Consider the following 19,902-nt stretch of genomic DNA (forward strand, 5'->3'; position numbering starts at 1 on the left):
TGTTTCTTTTCTGCGGTGCTGTAGAAGCTGCAGCTCTCCTATCTTTGCGCTTGTCCGCGATCAGGCCCAGGCAAAGGTGTGATGGTGCTGGGACACGCTCCACAGGCGGGAGAGGGATGGAGCCACAGGCGGGGATGCAGAGAGAATTTGCAGCTTCCAGAATTTGGAGATGGGAAGGCTGAAGAGGGATGAAAGAAACAGCTGGCGAAAGAGAGCGGGGAAAAGGTGGGCGGTGGGGCTGAGGTGGGCAGAGGCTTTGGGCGCTGAATGGAGACGGAGATGCTGAGCAGGCGGGCAGGGGGTCTGTGAACAAGTGAAGGGCGGAGGCGCCACTGCCCTTGCCCATGGCGCCACGAGTGCCCGTGCGCCTGTCCCTGTCCCCGTTCCCGGGCCGTGCCCCCGTTCCCCGCGCCGCTCTGCCCGCCCGGAGCCGCCGCTCTCCGCGCGGGGCGGGGGCCCCGGGCCCGTCCCGCCCCGTCTCGCCCCCGTCACCAGGCGATGCTGCGGCCAAGATGGCGCCGGGCGTCGAGTAAGCGCGAGTGGGGATAGCGGCTCCGCTCCCGGCGCTCTCCCCACCTCGGGCAGGGGCGGGCGCAGGGATGAGGCGCGTTCCCGGTCCCGGCTGGTCGTCGTGAGGGGCGCGGGCAGGCAGACACCATGGCGGGGATTATCAAGAAGCAGATCCTGAAGCATCTCTCCAGGTCAGTGGGGCGCGGTGCACCGGGCAGCTGAGACTCTGCGGGGAGGGGGCGACTGCGGGTCCCTGTCCCGGTGAGCGACCCCCGGTCTGGGCGCTGGGCGGGGGCACCGGGTCCATTCTGCGCGCAGAAGGGGGAACCGAAGACGCCTCCTCGTAGTGATTTGGAGGCGGAGGAGGTGGCTGCGCGCTCGTGTGGGGCTGTCCGGCGGCCACAGCCGCTTAGCTGGCCCCTGGCCCCGGCTCCTTCGCCCGGTGCCTGGCGGCGCAGGCGGGGAGGGGGCTCGGTCTCCTGCCTGGCGCAGGAGGGAGTCACCGAGTGAGTCACCGCCGGGCTGACGGTGCCCGCCCCCGCTGCCCGAGGCGTGCGGGGGGCAGAGAAGCGGGGCAGACCCCGACCCCGTGATTGCCGGGCGGCGGGGGCGAGCAGAGCCGCCGCGGTGCGCTGCTGGCCGGGCTGGGGCAGCTCGGCCTGTGTCCTTGCACTCGGCTCGCCAATTCCGAGCTCTTGAGACACCCGGCAGGTGAGGCCGGGCCACAGAAAGGTGCATGCGGAGAGGTGAAAATAAGTTCGTGGTTTTCTGGGTGACTAAAATAATGTCTAAGGTGCCTCGCGGCCTGAAACAAAACAAACAAGCCTCCTGTAAATTTCTTAGCTGTCAATGTCGTGTGCTTAAAAGATGGAGAAATCACAGAAAGTACACAATCTGATTTATACAGTTTTAAAAAGCCGCATCAGGTTTCTCCCATTTTCTCAAGAGAGGCGAAAACCTGTTAGGTACTTGATCTGTCATAATACCATAGCGTTGCTAATTCTTCACAGCTTACTTTTATATCTTAAAAAATACAATCTGAAATACTTTTTTTTTTCTTACAAAATGTTCTATTCCACTTTAGTGTAGTATATCTTAAAAGTGTTTATAGAGAATCAAACAAAATGAAGTGACAGATTGTCATTTGACTAATCTGTTGTTGATGCGTATGGAGAACATAATTCTCATTCCAAATGCTTTGATATCTATCTGCTAAATGTGATGTATGGAGCAGTAGTAGAATAATTTTTCTGCTCTGCCCTGCTCATGAGTTATGTAGCAGGGAATGCTGACAAAGAAATCTCTTCGGATGAAAATGACAGAGCACCGTGTGAATGGAAATGCAAGGAGAAGATGTCATCAGCCTTGAGTCAGGTTTCTAATCAGCAGTGTGCTTGGAATAGCTGGATTTAGCAGCTTGTTTCCTGTAGGGATATGTATGTAGCAAGCTGTACGGGAAGAGAAGTGAGCTCTAGTCTCTGTGCTACTGGTTAACTCTTAAAATGTATCTGGGAACTAAGCATGAGTAACATGCCTCGGTTGTTGTCCAGTTTTTCAAATGAGCATCTGAATAGATTAGAAATAAGTACTTTGTCATGTTTGTGATTCCTCTCTTGTCTGTTGTGATAATGTTTACTCAACAAGGCTCTGTCAAATGATTATGACAGATTTTATCACTTCTGGAAAGCTTATGGGATATATCCAGTGGTACGTGGCTTGCAAGTTGAACTTGATGCTCACAATCCATACTATTCAAAGAGTGTTTTTGATGCCTAAACTGTAGACAGCATTATTAAGCTCCTTGCTATGGGTGTTGTTCATTACATGTTCAGATAATGCCTTTACTTCCTGCAGAACAGGTGTTTCAGTGGTTTCAGAAGCTCATTACTCAGGAAAGCAGAATTCAAGTGACATGAGCTTAAATTTCAGGACCTTGACTTTTCTGCAAAAAATATAAAAGTATTAATTCAGGATTTTCATTAATAAGTTTTGTGAGAGTGTGACTAAGGAGCCAAATACATAATGAATTTCCTGTAATAGAGAGCGTGCCAAAGGACGCTTTCACTTTTTATTCTTACTATAATAGTTACTGTTCTGCAGTTTTCATAGTTTCTTGCAACTGCTGCCTGCTTCAACTAAGCAGGCATTAGTTGCAGGACTAAAATTTATTGGAAGAGGTACATATGTAGTGGAAAGAATTACCCTCTTATCTTGATTTATTTTCATTTTTTAATATTTTATTTCCCTTTATGTTTGAACAAAGATATGAATTTGTACCTTGAGTTACAGAGAAGTGCTTTGATTTTTTTGCCACAAACCACAGAACAGTTGAGGTTGGAAGGGATCTTTAAATCTTGTCCAGCTCCCCAAATCATCATTGATTTGGCAATGTTTGCCATGAAGATCACTGCAATATCTGTTAATCATGTTTTTACTCTTTTTCCTATCTAGGTACTGTATTTGCAAATTTGGAAGCATTGTGTCATTGAGCAATGCAGTTTCCATTTAGCAGTTCACAGTGCTTTTATTAGATGAACTGATAATGGACACTGGTGTAGAAGGAGCCCTCATCATTCTACATTTGTTAGACAGTGAAAATATTTCATAAGTATGAGTCTTTAAAGTCTGAGAATAAGAAGATGACCCAAACTGCATTTTGAAATGGTTTTGATATCCAAATTACTTTTTACCTTTATAAAGGGGTTATTGTTGCTTTGTTACAGTTTAAGAGCAGTGAAGGTAATAAAGCTTATTTTATTCAGTTTTTAACAAGTCTTTATCTCATGTCAGGATGTGGTGATGAGTTTTTTGCTCTTTCAGTCTTTTAAATTTTTTTTTAAGTGTTCTCTATCTTCAACATGCATTGTTTTCCAAGGCTGTGATAGAAAATGAGGAGGGAAGGGCTAGGAACAAACTATGTCTGTTTTTGTTGTTCTTCACATTATGTGGTGCTTGGTGTAGGATATGAAACTAATTGTATCAACTAAATTGAAGAGATGAATTTGCCATTTGGAGGCTTGAAATTGTGACATCTCCGTGTTGTGTTAGGTGAGGTTTTACTGAATGCAGTTGATGGAGTGTCTTGGTTTCATATGTGCCCTAAAATGAAAACAAGCGTCTGGATAACAGCATCATCCTTTACAGAGGTAGGAAAGATACTCCATCCCTAGGAGAAGTCTTCTCTGTAGAGTTGGGATCACTCACTTGTACTGTAAAGGTCTTCCTCATTGAACTGGAACTTGTGTTCCAGTTCAATGTTCATTTGTTACGTGTTTTCAGTGGTGAGAGAATTGTTGTTGAACAGCACCTTTTTATTGCAAAGTTTTCTGTTCAGTGCTCTGCTGTGATGATTGCAGATATCCTTCAGCATTCCTTCTTTTTTCTCAGACTTGGTGGACAAGTGTATGAAACAATGGTGTTAAAGATTTCCAGTAGGAATGTAGATTGCCCTGTGCAAGTTCACTGTGGGGTTACTGTAATACTGTCTCTGGTTTTGAGGGGATCATCTCCATGGCAGGGGTTTCAGTCTTGGGTTTTTTGGATGGGAGGTGCATACAGAGATCAGGTATTACTAACTCGGACTTGTATAAGAGTGTTTTCAGGTGTTTTTTAGTTTTGGATACCAGTCTCATTGAAATTCGCTTTCTAGTTAATGAGCAGTCTGAGTCTTCTGTGTATTTGCATGATCCATGCCTTTCTGTGAAAATCAGTTTTGTTTGTTTGTGTAAGAAGCATGAAAGCAAACTTATAAACTTTGCTGTTCTGATAAGTAGCCACACTGAATATGACAGTCTTCACCTCAATTAATATTAACTCTTAAGTTTATTAATGATAGCACGCAGTTCAACTTAAAAAGTTCCAGTTTGCATCTTTATTTTCCACAAAGAATACAGTAAGAGGTTTTGAAGTGTTTGGTATGGCAGAAATTGTTTTCAGTTGTGTCATTAGTTAATGTTCTGCATGAACTTAGACCTTTGCTTTTGCTTATCTGAATCAATAGATGTGAACATACTAAGATTTCAGTAGAGGAAAATTGCAGTGAGTTTTGTGACAATTGTTTTCATCTCATAATTAGGAAGTCATTCTAAAGCTCATATGGAGAATGGTTGTACAAAGAATAACATCCTAATTGTATGAATATCAGGAATCAGCTGGTACTGATATAAACAATGGTATCCTACAGCATCTGGTACAACTGATATGCATCCTACCAAAGTATTTACCCTGCATATTGACCTGGTTTTAAGCCAGTCAGACATGCCTGATTGGTGAGGAATGTTGTCCTCTCAAGGGATCTGATTTCTTTTAGGTAAAGCAGTGTAACACCTTTATTGGGCTAGAATGGGCCATTTCCTTCCTGAAAGTGAATGACCAAAATTGTTTGGATGAACTTTGAAAATTCTGCTAGTAGCAAAATAAGTAGGTTTTTGCTTATTTTCAGTTTTGTGTATTCTACTTCTGTGTCACTTTAGTTTTGTGAAAGCTATCCAATTCCTTTAGCCAGCCAAAGAACACAAAGTGTGTGCTTTTCCGCTTCTCTCTTTGCTTGTACTAATTTTGCAGAGTGTATTCTAGGTGACTGACTTCATTGGCTTGTGTAGTATGTGAGAAAATTGCAGAACACAATGTAGACATAATAATCTCTCTTATTCTGAATGAGTCTGTATTGTATCTGAATGCTTGCAGAAGGTGTTAGCATTATGTCTGTCATAATGCTGCACCTAGGGAAAGAATAAGCCTAAAAAACTACAAGTAGTAAAACAGAACTGCTTTAGACAGCAGACAAGAAGGAGAAAGAGCAATTTAAAATTTCACTGTAATCCTGTATTTCCTAAATTCCCTTATGTTTGAAAATCAATACTGGTAGTATTTAAGTGGAGACCTTGTGCCAACAGTTTCTTCTGTGTGAACATCTTAGTAATGTTCTGATGAGCATGTAAGAATCAATAAATGCTTTTTAAAACAGAAATAAAAAACTTTGACTCTCTTCTGTTTTTGTTAGTAGCTTCATGCATCATATTGCATTTTATTACTATGTAACAGAACATCTTCCAGAATTCAAACTGAAATTGCTGTGGTGCTTTATGAAATTATACATGTATTTTGGAGATAAATTAGCAATAATGCATTTTCTGGAAAAATTCTAAATCATTACCTTTATTAAGATTTGATATTAAATCTTGTGTTATGTCTCAGAAAGATCTCTTAAACTTTCAGTAGGATTTGGATTAATAAAGTAAACTCACAGAATTTGACTTGAGCATTTCAGTTTGTTTTACGTTATTTTTGCAAATGTATTATAAATCTAAATGCTAATTCTACAGACATTGTACAATTAAAGCTCTGCTGAAGCTTTGTTGAAGACAACTCTTGTGCGTACATAATAAAAACTACTACATTTGCACAATCAAGAGGAATTAATCAGCAGCATTTGAGTTGTATGTGATCATTTTCTTTAAAGAGTTCTCAGAATATGAGTAAGTTTCACAATGAAAATTATCTTGAAGATTGCTCTGTTCAAGTATCTGACACACTGGTATGAAGTATTCCCTGGGAAAAATGGGTATTTAAATAAAACCTGTAAGGAATAAAATTGTCCTTTAAGGTCAAGTGATTATGGAGTATGTAAGAATCAAAACTAGCCCACAGTTGCATTTTTTAAAAATTTGTTATTTCTCCTGCCAAAGCCTTAGTGTTTTGAGGGTTTTTTTTAATATTGAAGCAGAATAAACATCAGTACTAAATAACTCCAAGAATGAGCGGTGCTTTTTAAAGTGTCTTGGTATATTTTTTCTTTTTTTCTACAAGAAGATTGGACAAAGGAGATCAGATAATTTCTGATGAGACATTAATGGAATTATAAAAGCTTATGCAAAGTGATTTACTTCACAGTTTTTTTGTGAATCATCAGAATAATTGCTAACAAGTAATTACTCAGTTGTATCAAGAGTATCTTGGGTTTGGCCACTTGCACAACAACCCCGGTTTCTCAATCCAGTAACTCCTGTAGGAGTACACCTTTGTGGAGTTGGTGCTAACCAAGGTTCAGGTCTCTTCATTATCTTCTTTTTCGGTAAGGAAACACAGGAGAGGAAGGAGTTCCAACTAGGCTGTGCTTTTTAGTTCTTCCAGCCTCCCCTGGATGGATGTACGAGCCTCGCTGGAAGAAGAATGTTCCCAGCACAGATTTGGTGGCAGCTCTGCCATGCATCTTTACCATTTGGCTTGAAAACACCAGAGTTTTGGGTTTTTTACCTCAGACACACTTGCTCCTTCTGACTCCCAAGGAAGTAACACTTGGATCCAGCCACCCAGGAATCTGAAAGTTGCGTGGTTGCCTACTTCTGAAATAGTTTTCATGTCGTGGTTTCTTCCATTATTGGGGTCTGGAGACTTGAAAAGAATAATTTGTAACTAGGTATCTGTAAGTCACTTTAGTGATAAATCTCCTAAATTCTGTTCTGATATCCCAACGAACTGCCTACCAAGGTCACTGTCCAAATGTTTGCATTTTGTTGCAACCAAAAGGGTGAAAGTGTAGGAATTAATTATATTTAAGCTGAAGTATCTCTTTGAAGTGAAGACAGACAGTTAGCAGAGAGCTTTTTTTTTGAAGAGCTGATTGTACTAAAATTTCATAGCCTGCAAAATGAGACTGTCAAATGTGTGCAGGTCTTTGTAGCACCACCCCAAACACAAAAACAAATCTAGAAGTCCCATTCCCCTACATCTCTAGAATCAGGTTTCTTTAGTGTGAATTTTGAATAGCTGAGGTTGAGACACTGTAAGTAGGAACAAATAATATGAGAAATCTCAGGCTAAGCAAAACAAAACTGAAAAATTGTCTCCCATTTAAAAATAAAACCCTCTTATGCTGCATCTTTGGGCTGTCTTCTTCCTCATCTTCCAAATGTACTTACTGGGTGTCCCTGAAATGACTTGGCTACATTGTATCGATCTTTTCTGCATGATTAAAATTTTATTCATAAGCTGTTCATTTAAACAGGGTTCCAGTACTGTAGTATCAGACAGCAAGGGATACTCGCACAGGAATCTAGTGTTTTACACAGGCCTGTTTCCTTTTGAATTCCGTAGTGTCATGATGTGTAACAAACTGTTGTAACTGCAGTTATCTTCAGCTAAAACTCTCTTACATTATTGTATCACTCCTTTTTCCCTTTGAACTTGATCCCTTGTGTGTCCCCTGTGTCCCGTTCCCTACAGCGATCCCAGCTGGCTCTGGTGGAGATTGGTTTGCTGTGAATATCCTTACTACCAAAATGAGTACCAGAAGCTTCTCTGAAGCCGTGGCAACTGACCACTTGCTTTCACCAGGAATAGGGGCCTTATGTCTGAATACCTTGCCCTCAGGTAACTTCCCCTCTCCCACCTTTGTAGAGTAAATGTAAGAGGTGGTATGTATTTATATAAATTTAGGAGTGAAGTGAGCTCTGTTAAATGTTACTTGAGTTTCCACTCCTGTTTCTTTTTGTAATTTAAAATTATGCAAAAAATAATTGTTTGTATGCAGCTGTGTGTTTTGGATTCTTTGGGATTTTTGTAAGTACTAAACTAAATTTGGTTTTGTGAACTAAATCAGCAATCCCATTATAAACATACCTTGACGTGTATTTTCTAAATGTAATCTGGGTATTTCCCAATATCTTTAGGCTATATGACATTTACTGTTTATTATTTGCATCTACTTAATTCTTTTTCATTACTTATTATATATTAGCTCTGTATTTGATATACTTGAAGGATCAGACAGCTCTTAAACTAGTTTACAGAAGAAAGTGACTGATTTTATTTATTTATTTAAAATTAAGAGTTCTTATAGTTAATATCTTATCAAAAAGATCTTACTTTGTTGTGAGATCTGATCAGTTACCATTAAAAAAGATACCTGCTAATGTCATATAAATACATGATACCATTTCCAAAAAGCAGGTATTATGCTTTTACGCTGTATCATTATTTAATGATTTTAAATTTCTGAAGTTATTTTTCATCAAATGGCTTTTTTTTGCATTAGGTACAGAATATTGTATTTTAAGTGGTATTTTTAAGAGTTTAAGTTTGGGGTTTTTTTAATAGTTTAAGTATATTTAATAGTTATCAATTATAACCAAATTGAGGTAGTTTTTTTGCTGCCTGGGATGGGGAACTTGTGTATGTATTGCCACATATTGTTTGATATATTCAGGATTTTATATTATCTTGTACTCACTATATCGTTAAGGCATGATGTATAGGACTGTCATATTTGAATAAATTTCTTTTGGGTTGATCATATTGGCCATTTCTCTGCTTGATGTGAAAAGACTCATGGAATAGAAAAGCTTAATATTGATCTATGTGAGGGTTTATCATAAATGAAAGGTAAATTGCTTGAGCAATGTTTTACTTGCGACATGATTATCATTTGTGCAGTGCAAGCTCCTCATTTATGCACAGTGCTTGGCTGTGTCTCTGCAGATCTGCTTCATAACACATAATTAGATAATAACCACTGATGACAGCAGCTGTCTCAGTTCTGCCTGTACCCAAAAAGCAAGCAATACAGCTTTTCTAAATGGAAAGAAAATAATGTCCTATATGTGTTATTACAGAATTAACTAGGGGAGGCATTATGTACTTGGTGGGGATGTCAGTATTTGAGAAAGTGTGGAACAGGTCTTGAAGTGAGTAGCAGTGTTCTAAGATGTCTTTAGGAAGTCACGTGGAGTGGGAGTCTGTGCTGAAGTCCTTTTGTGTTGTAATGAAATGGAAGCAATTATTTGAAAAGTGTCAGCAAAGCAGATGTATTATTCAGGGCTCCTACAATGGGATGGATCAGAAGGTGGTGTGACACTGCACCAGATGTGTTACACAAATATGGGTTCCTTGTTGAGCCAAGGTCCTAATTAGTGATCTCCCTGGAAAGGAAGATTAGTTCTTAGACTATGATAGGTCAAAAAGCCTGGTAACTGTTAGGTGCTTGAGGTCCTATACAGTAGCATGAAAAGTCCCACCTGAAGCTGTAGGGTTGTAGGTGCTATTTTGGGTCTGTCCAGTGTGCTATAACTCATGGCCAGCCCAAGAGCAGTAGGTCCGGCTGGGTGTGTAAACAAGGAAATGCCCTGTCCTGCTCCAAGGCGTTGGGCGATGAGCACCTTCACAAAGTGCTTTGCACGAGGTGATGCAGATCCTCTCCATGCTGGACATCCAGCAGGCCATGGAGGGTTCTCCATCTTGCACTCAGACACAAAATCTATATCAGACAATTGTGCAAATGTTCATGGTGAGATTGGATAAAGCGTGTAGGAATTTGTGTGGAGTAGCCACAATACCAGTGGGAAAAGGGGTGATACCTTTCTCATGTACAAGCTGATGTTGGAGGGTGTAAGAGGGTGCCAGTTGGGTGTCACAGATAGTAAGGGGTGTACTTGATCAAGCCAGTTACTTAAAATCAGCTATGATTTGTGGTGTTGTGTTGAATGAGAGGAACTCAATTGTAATAGTATACACTGGTGATCCCAATATTTTTTTTCCTGTGGGAAATTTGACAGAGAGTTAGTTCTATTCCTCTTCCATACTTGAAATCCTCAAGTTTGAAGTGGTATAGTGAACTGAATAGTAGTAGACTTCCTTCATTCTGTTAGAGTCATGGGAAGGAAATATCTTCCCGAGAAACTCAATTGAAAAAGACCATATTTCTTGTTTCAGAAATGGTTTAATATTCCTTAGTGATCAAATAACATGGTTCAACCAGGTGAAACAGTAAAAAAAACCCAGGTATCTTCATGTTCCATTTCTGCTGTTCTATTATTGATCAGTTGCCAGTGCTTAGTAGGTCATGCTTCCCTTTTTCAAAGCCTGTTGTTTAAGCAGTTTGAATTCATAACAAGGAGATAAGCAAAACTTGTGGTACATACTGTGATTTGATAATTTATCATGATTAGAGCATCCATTTAGACTCATATTGCTGAGGAAATTTTATTTAAAAAGCAGTGAAGGCACTTGGTAGAGCTGGGGAAAGCAGTTGTATATTCAGGAGATGTGCCAAACATCTGAGAATCTGTGTCCAAATGTGATCCAGACTTCTCTTATTTCTCTGCTAAATCCAGAGGTTGGAATTTCTATTGTCAAACTTGACAAGGCACCTGGTATTCACTTCAGGCCTTTGGGGAGCACTGCTCCAAGCTTCGTGTGGTTTGTGGCCTTCCCTATGCAAACCATAAGCTTGTGGCTTCAGAAGAGTGTTTTCCCATCTTCTCTACCTATTTTGGTGGTTTTTTTTTGTTTCTGTTTTCAACTTCTTGGCCATCTTCTCTGCCAGAATGGTGAAGCTCCAAGCCAGTGGTATTACAAACAAATCTATAGAAAATAAATAATTTAGGCAAGGAAATAAATGCATCTTTTATGTAGGTTTTGAGTTATTTTAGAGGGAGAGAACTGAAATAGCTATTGTGTCCTGACAAAATATATTGATTGTAACTTACTCCTCTTTGATTCTTAATACTGCACTGTTACTGTACAGTCTTTTATGCATTTCACAAAACTCTTAGTCTGTACTTTGTAAATTGAACCATTTATCTTTAACTGCATAGGTGTGTAGATGTACCCAAAGGAGCTGTGTCAGGCAGCTTGTGATATTGACAAATTTGTATTTCTGGATTCTTGCATTTAAACTGTAAATATTTTACAGCATTATTCTACTTATGAAATTCAATATTAAAGCTGTATTGAAATCTATACTATCACACAGTAACTCAAACCTCAGATATGTTTTGAGAAAGAAAGTGTAGTTTGTAAAACTGAAAATCAATCTGTGAAAACAACTGCTCCCCTGTTGAGAGTTTCCTTCCATGACTTTTGACATGAAGAGTACAGTCCTAACAGGCAGAGATCATCTTATGTCTGTCTCTTCTGAGTGAAGAATTAAAAAAAAAATATATAGAAAAAGTGATGGTCCTTGAATTTTTTCCCTGTCCTTCTGCTCCATGTTGAGAGAAACTGGCTTCTATTTTGTTTATTGAAAGGAAATGGAAAGTAACTCAAAAATGGCTTTGCTGTTGCCATTCTCCCCCTGATTGGTATTTTGGTATCTTTCTTACTCTGAAATTTGAAAACCTCTTTTTGTAGGTCCTGTGTGTTTCCTCTGATGTGTCTGCAGCTGTGATCCAGGATAATGCTTAGATCTGTCTCCAATCTGAGAGGCATTTCTGGTGTGGCTGAGCTACAGGGAACTCTGAGGGGGACTTCTTTCACAGAGCATGTGTCTCAGGAGACTTGTGTGTGTGTAATGGCAAAATGGTTTTGCATTTGCTGTGTAAATGTGTCTTTAAATGACACCAGTTTGTAATTCTTATGTTGACCCTTACGTAGAAAGTCAAGACTGAGAGGTACTACCAGGTGACTGAAAACACTCAATGACTGCTTTTTATCTTCTAGGAATTTTGTGCTACCTGAGTCAGATGAGACTTTGCAATGGTTTCTGAGATAGGAAATTTTATATTTTGCTGTTACTAATAGGTTGTTTTAATGAGGAACATTATTTAGCTCTTGTCATTATTCTTTCTTGTTGAAAGCAAGAAAAAAGGGTAACCAGAAAACAAAATAATTCAAGTCCCTTATTCTCCTCATAATGTTTCTAAACAGACCATTTGGAAGTACATTAGTTACCAAGGAGAATACATTTATCAATACCCTTATCTCAATATATTTTTAGTACTGAAATTATGAAACTATATTATTCACAGAATTACATCTCATTGCTTGTGGATAATTTATGACTGTAAGCAATACAGTAACAACTGCAGTACTTCTGTCATAAGAAACATGTCTAGTATTATTTGCAAATACATACTGCTTGTATTTTGTCAGGCTAGGTAAATGCATTTTCATCCTAACCATCCCAGAATGGAGTCAGGAAGTTGGACTCAAAAAATGCCTTCTCTGTTTCAAGCTGTATTTGGAAACTGTTAAGAGGAAAATGAAAGCTTGCTGACCTTCTTCATCTTCTTCCACATCTCCTCCAGAATCAGACTTAATGAGGACCTTGTAGTTCAGTTAGAAGCTGGTCTCTTGAATGGAAAGGAAATGCTGGAATTGCACCTCCTGGGGCATTGCTGCAGAGTGATGTTCCCTCATTGAGGACAGACAAAGCCCTTTGCTCTCTGCCTGGAGAATAGCAGCACCAGGAGATTTTGGTGGGAAAAGTCACAAAGCATACTGCCAACAGCAGTATTTTCTACTCCCTAGTCTTGCAAAACTAGACTCAATTCATGAGCAGAAACAATTTTTTCATGGCAGATTGAAAGTGTGGCAAAGTATAGCCTGTTCATAGCTTATGGTAGACACAATGCTACAGCTGTTGGTTTGAAGGCAGGGTACCCATGGGCTCTGTCATACTGTCTCACAAGGATGTGAACCATTTGACACAGTCACACAGGTTGTTTCATTGTATCATCAAATCCTAGTGCATTTGAAATATAAAGTAATTTATATGTACGCTTTTAACTAGTTACACTTTTTACCACATGGATATCATATTGAGCTTTCAAGTTTTCATCCAATATTTTATATACCTCATGCTGTTGTATATGTATTTCTAATTGGTCTTTAAATTCTATGACTAAATCGAATTAATATTGTAAATAAAACTGTTTTATTGCAAGATTTTAACCAAATATAGAAAGGTACTGTTTATGACAATAATTTTAGGGGTTTGGGATTTTTTCTCATTTCAAAAAATTAAAGAGTGAAATAGATTCAATTCTACTTTATATAGTTTAAAATAAATAGTTCAATAGTTTGAGTCAAGGATCATTTGTTATTCTGGGTGACACAAAAATTATAAGATATCTCACAATATATTTTTGTTTATGTATTTATAAATTGAGCTAATGAGATGAAAAAATGAGAGGGACAAATCAATTACATCATACCATTTCTTTCCTGAGTGAAATTTATCAAAGATTTCTTCACCCCCGGACCATTGCTTTAAGTTAAATTGCCACTGATATGCAAGATAACTTTGATTGCTTTATATATATTTACTTAAGGGGTGTTTGTTTTTAGGTTCACCAAAAATCTGTCACCTGACAAGATCAACCTGAGCACGTTAAAGGGGGAAGGTCAGCTGACCAATTTAGAGTTGGATCAAGAGGTACTCCAGAACATGCTGGATCTTCCAACGTGGCTGGCTATAAACAAGGTGTTTTGTAATAAAGCATCCATTAGGGTGAGTGTTTTATTAGGCTGGAGTGGTAATTAACCAATTATTTTTTCTTTTTGTTTTGTCTTTGTAAACTTTCAAGCAACTTTGTATTAATAGGAAATTCTGATAAGTGCTTGATAAAATTTTAAAGAACAATGAAGATTTTATCAGCAATCATTTCTTCCTTATTTTTCTTTCTCATGTGATGACATAAAATACATCTGGAAATAATGAAAATAAGAGGGATTATTTTTAATTTTTTTTTCTTCCTGAGTAGAATTCATTCCTGCCTGTTTTGAAAATGTAGAAGTAAAAGTTTGTATTTGTCTGTAGTACTTAGTCTATCATCATTATTTGTTATTCTCTTTTTTTGTGTGTTCTCCCTTCACTCCTCTTCATTTATTGCTTTCCCACTTGCTCTGTTCCTGTTTCCAAAAATACCTTTTGGAGGGATTCTGATCTCTGTGGGAAATGTGTGCAACACAGTAAATCTAGGAGATACTGCATTTTTGAGCATTGTGGCTGCTAATAATTGAAACAATGTGTATCATCTCTACCACAATATATGAACATGGGATTAAGAAATGAAGTATGCCTTGTTCTTGACTGAAGTTACAATCAGGTGAAACATTAACACCTCCTTAGTCTTTAGGTGGAGTTTGTTTGTTTTTTTAGTGTTCTTTCTTTGCTTTTTTTTCCCACAGTGGGAGATTGTCCTGATTTTTCTAAATGCAGTGAACTTGATGTTTTGTTGCAGACATCTAATTAGTTGTAGGTCAACAAAGGAAATGTACTTTTTTTTTTCCTTTTAAAGGAAATAATGTGCAAGACTGTGATGCTTTTTCTGATGCTTGACAACTCACTGTTAAGGAGACAGATTCTGCTTTGTTCCTCTGTTTTTCTACTCAGTGATAAGTAGATTTTGAGGTTCAAACTTTTTAATACCTAGTGTGCATAAAGTTACCACACAGTATGTTCAGATGAACTTAATATTTTGAAAGTAATGTTATGCTGAGTTCAGAAGCTAGAAATATAATTTGTATGCTTAGAACACATTCTGTGTGATTTATTTTACTGTATTTTTAATATTTAATTTGCTTTAGAGTAGTGTTTTCTCTTGCAGATACCATGGACAAAATTGAAAACACATCCCATCTCTTTGGTGAGTTCTGAAATAAACTCTGAAATGTACTGTGAGTAGCAGAATCTATATCAATATTTATATAGTTCTCTTGATATGATTCTGGAAATAACTGAAACATTAACTGGCCTTTACTAAGTGTCCTCTGGGTAGCAGCAGATCAAGGCAAAATGCCTTAATGTTTTCCTTGGTAGGTTTATTTTCCTAATCTGTGGCTTCAGTGTAATCACTGTAATGTTTGACTGTTAGCTCACTTCTGTCACGTTTTTAGTCATTGCATGTTCATTTGGGCTTACCTGAAGGGTAGTTATTTGTCCAAGTCACCTCTTTTAGAAGTTCCTGTCTTTCTTTTGGAGCGGTCTTTTCTAGGACTTTTCAGTTCTACATCTGTACTTTACATAGTGATCTCAGCTATAGCAGGTTTGTCACACATGGCATTTATAGGGTTTTTATAACCACTTAGGATTCAGCCTGGATATAAATAGGAGGAAAAATGTGTAAATAGAACTCAACAACAATTAGAAGTCGCATTAATTCTCGCATTTGTTCTCCTTTGTTCTTTAAATATACTAACAATTGTGGTAGCACAAGAAGTAATGTATTTGATGGTAAGTAAACTTTCTCAATTGCATTTGCTTAAGAGTGAATATTCCTTTAGCTGTCATGCTTCCCAGTCTTGCAGTGAATGTGCTTGTAATTCCTTCATTCTGAATCAGACTTGGGAAAGACATGTTGTTTTAAATAATTGATGCATTTGCTAGTGACCCAGTTGGAATGTACTTACATCTGTACTGCTTCTTCCTGACATCCAGAACTTAAAGCCTGGTAATGCTGAGGTGGGATGATTCAACCACTTGGCTGGGAGATGCAATTGCCAAATTAGGAAATGGGTTTAAGCTGTGCTATTCTTAAACATGACACACTTTGACCTATGGTAGCGAGGCACTGTTTGGTTAGCTCCTGTTGAGCTTACATTAGCACTCTTTGAGGCTAAAATAACTTTCAAGGTAATCCTTTTTACGTAAAGGTGTCCTTGAACAAGTGCATTAAACACGTAACAAAAGTTCACTATTCAATGGTAGATTGTACAACAGCCTTTGTGATTTCTAAAGGAAAGTGAATTTGGTGCCCAAGTGCCAAACCTCAGCCCTTCACTACATCACTGAACTTCTGGTGTTTTGGCAGGGATGGGAAGAAGGAATATTTTTGCTACTGAGAGTTGAATTGAATTGGAATAGCATCCTCTGTTAGCACAGCTTACTGGATAACTAGAACCCACTTGTCTAGCCAAAGGGACTTTCACTAAGCTGAGTTGCCCTTTGTGAGAATCAGTCTGTTGACATAGTGGCACATACTGTTTGTTCATGACCCAGTTCTGGTTTTATATGATAAACAGGATAGTTTTGAGCAGTGATTTTGGTTTTAACTCTATCCAAGTACAGAAGTTGCCAGTGAAAAAAGACATAGACCTGCATCCAGGCATTCTTTGTTACCTCTTTTTTTATATTGTGCAGTCTCCTTGAATCCATGTCCTACTGTTCTGTGCACTAGTCATGTAGTAAAGGGAATTTTTAAAAGAGTGGTCAAACATCCAAAACTGTTAGGATAACTGGGAGAAATCTTGGCTTCCCCTCACCATCCTCAAACTAAGGGATTTTTTTTTCTTGGTTTATTTCTCTGTAGTTTTCAAGGAAAGATAATCATTGAGACAGCTAAAAAAATAATTCTAAAATGTCCAAATTTACTCTTAACAGCTATGGCTTCCCTTTAAGCATCAAAATACAGTGAAGTGTAAATAAACCCAGACTAGACACTTCATGAATTTTTTGGTTGTAGCCAGGTTTTCATGGATAAGAATAGCACAGAAAAATGTTGAGCAAGCAGATTATGACAATGGGCATGATTAATACAATATGATAATAATCTAGTAATTAAGGCAGGTTGAATCATGAAAAATCTAAAATTGAGGACAAAGGGGTTTTGGTATTTGTCTGATCTCAGAACATAAATGGGGGAATTCAAAAGGGCTGGTAGAAAGCTGCAGTTAGACAGGGAAAAAAATCTTAACTGTTGTGCTTTGAATCAGCTTGCATTAAGTATTAAGTATTTCATTGAAAGAACAACCATATAGAAAGAAAGTTCAGAAAACTACACATTTAAGCATGTCCATTTTGAAATGTGATTTTTGAAAATTGATGTGTTGGATAAATAATATTCAGGGATCAAGAATTTTAAGATACAATATTTGACTGGGGGTGTGTGTTAGAACTCAAAAACATAAGAAATAGTTTAAAAAAGGTAATTCTAGTGCATTACAAAAGTTTGTGGAAAAATTGACATGGTAGGAAATGTTTTATGTATAGTTCAGAAAAAGTTCTCAACTGACCTTTTTTTTTGGATTTTGGTTCTTCATATGTCATCTATTTACTTTGTTACCTCTAAGGTCTCCAATTTTGTTTTGTTTTGTTTTGTTTTTCAAGTCCTTGGATAAAGTTGTAATGGAAATGAGCACATGTGAAGAGCCACGTGCCCCTAATGGACCCTCTCCTATAGCAACTGCATCCGGGCAGAGGTCAGTGATGGTACTTACCTGTAATTGGTCAAAAAAGGTTTGGCATTATGTAAAACAGATTGACTGTGGACTTCTGAAAATTTAAATTTTTAGAAGTATATAGGGTTGCAGCCTGCCATTCCCATCTCCTCCAAACTTTTATTTTATTGCTTGTGTGTGAAGTAGAGTAATGATAATGGAGTTATCCAGGCCCAAGTCTGGAGAGAAGATACAGAACTAGATATAGAGCTTGCAAGGTACATTCCATAGGGGTGCAACTGCTATATCAAGTATTTTCTGAGTTTAATTGATATTAAGTTTTTAAAAAATGAATGGTATCTTGCCTTCATTCATTTTGAAAATACATATAATGTTCATGATTGTTTTAAAAATTTTTCTTTTTTGTTTTGTCTAAAGAGTTTTAAGGGTTGTTTGTTAGTGCAGTGTTTTGAAGTTCCATTTCCTTAATTGTATCAACTGATTCTTACTGAAAGATTACATGCACACTGGGTAGCCCAAAACTTAAGCAATTTGATGGGACAACACAATATGACTTCAGTGATTTTATGTAATTTCCTTTACACGGACTCAAAACATTTTTCCATGGTCACAGGGCCCTATATACAGAGAAATAAATTTGATGATACAATATTTTTTCTTGTAGTAACTTCTATGCAATGTATAGAATTCCATGGGTCTCTGTGCCTCCTAAGGTACAGCTTGATAATCACAGTCATAGAGATTTTGTGTAGAATGAAAGTTGAAAAAGGAAAAGGAATGACAAACCACACAAGTTTTTGGGGATTTTTTTAAAACAAGCAGAAAAAACCCACAAGAAAACAAAAGGGTGGAAATTTTTAGATGTTAAAATAATATTTAATATTCAGTTTCCCATACACTAATCTAAAACATTCAGAACATAAGATTTTTATTTAAAAATTATTTACAACAGCTTAATCTTTTTTAATACTGGAATGCATGTTGATTTACTGTAGAAGTGTAGCCACCATTTAGGATGCCTTTCTTTATAGAGTGAAATAAAGTAAATACTTTATACTATTTTGAATATCTGAAAGTTATTATTTTTAATGGACAAAATATTTTGACTTATAGACATAAATACTAACCAGACTAGAATTGTCAAGTAATTAATTTGACATGATTTACTCCTTATGTTTATAAAGAAGAGTAGGCTTTCTGCATAATGATGTAGACTGCTTTTTAATGTATGTATAATAACATATAATACATACATCCATGTAATTTAACATCTCATCCATGTAATTTAACATCAAAGGATTGTATTAAATGTTATAATTTGTGTAGATTTATCTTAGTCAAATATATATTCTAATGTAGAGATCAGGATCACAGAGTGAAAATTATTGTAAACTGCATCAAGTGTATTGAGTAAAAGTTGCTAACTGTAGAGTACATTAGTGACTTCATTTATTTTAACATCTGTTTCATAATTTATTTAATCTGTTTAATTTTGTGCCCTTTCACTCGGTTCGTATTTAATATGTTGGCATTTCACTTTTTAGTGAATATGGCTTTGCTGAAAAAGTGGTAGAAGGCATTTCAGTTTCTGTGAACTCCATCATAATAAGGATTGGTGCAAAAGCCTTTAATGCTTCATTTGAACTTTCCCAGCTGAGAATATATAGTGTAAATGCAAACTGGGAACATGCTGACCTTAGATTTACCAGAATACAAGAAGCTCAACGTGGAGAGGTAAATAATACCATTTACTAACTTTTTCCCCTTGTTTTTGTGATAAAGGAAGAAGTTGAATTTCACCCTTTTACAGGGTAGAAAACATTACTGGGAATGGAGACATTCTGTGCTCAGTAATTTCAGTTGCTCTTTAGGAGCACAAATATGTAAAACTGGTGGATGTGAGTCAGATCAAAGAGCCAACATGGATGCTTAGGCAAGAACAAAGACCAAGGCAAGCAGGTGTATGGTTTCCCTCTTATGTTCTCCAAGTGAATGACTGTTCCAAAATGCAAACTGAGCCAGACTTGGAGAGTACTGAAAGAACAAAGAACTGTATATTAAATATGGAAGGATAAGAAGTTGTGCTTTTTGTTATTATTGTTGTTATTATTATTTGTAGTAATAATAATAATAACAACAACAGCAGCAGGAATTATATTTTACAAGTTTTATCTGGTTATTTATTTGCTTGTGAGAATTTGCCTGAGAAGGATTTTTTTTTCTAAAGCAGTTTTAAATTAAATTTAGTCAAGTTCTTGTGCAAATATTTTCTGGGAATACCTAAATCTTATGCATATATAAAAAAGTAATAGCAGTAAAGTATATATGTTTCTACTGTCCTGGAGAGTAACACATGGAAGCGCTAGTTTGTTATACATCATTCATTTGCCTTCTTCCAGCTAAGCAAAGTTAATTGTATACTGAGGGCAAGGTTTATAAATATTGTATTCAAGGAGACTTGTTTTAGCATCATACATCTGGCCAGCTTACTCCAGA

At 37.6% G+C, this 19,902-nt stretch overlaps 1 protein-coding gene across 2 annotated transcripts in view; it reads left to right on the top strand.

The window, feature by feature from the left end:
• Window positions 1-498: 498 nt before the first annotated feature.
• BLTP3B (bridge-like lipid transfer protein family member 3B) overlaps window positions 499-19,902 on the top strand; it is a 47,393-nt gene continuing 27,989 nt past the window's right edge. The window contains exons 1-6 of one of the 2 annotated variants that reach the window (XM_058022436.1): window positions 499-701; window positions 7,735-7,881; window positions 13,576-13,738; window positions 14,838-14,876; window positions 17,336-17,427; window positions 18,951-19,140. In XM_058022436.1, the coding sequence (XP_057878419.1) occupies window positions 7,859-7,881; window positions 13,576-13,738; window positions 14,838-14,876; window positions 17,336-17,427; window positions 18,951-19,140 (507 nt within the window). In that variant the 5' untranslated portion in view covers window positions 499-701; window positions 7,735-7,858. The remainder of the gene's footprint in view (window positions 702-7,734; window positions 7,882-13,575; window positions 13,739-14,837; window positions 14,877-17,335; window positions 17,428-18,950; window positions 19,141-19,902) is intronic. The other variant, XM_058022435.1, reaches the window with a different exon arrangement.

This window comes from Melospiza georgiana, chromosome 4 (genome assembly GCF_028018845.1).
Source record: "Melospiza georgiana isolate bMelGeo1 chromosome 4, bMelGeo1.pri, whole genome shotgun sequence".
NCBI lineage: Eukaryota > Metazoa > Chordata > Aves > Passeriformes > Passerellidae > Melospiza > Melospiza georgiana.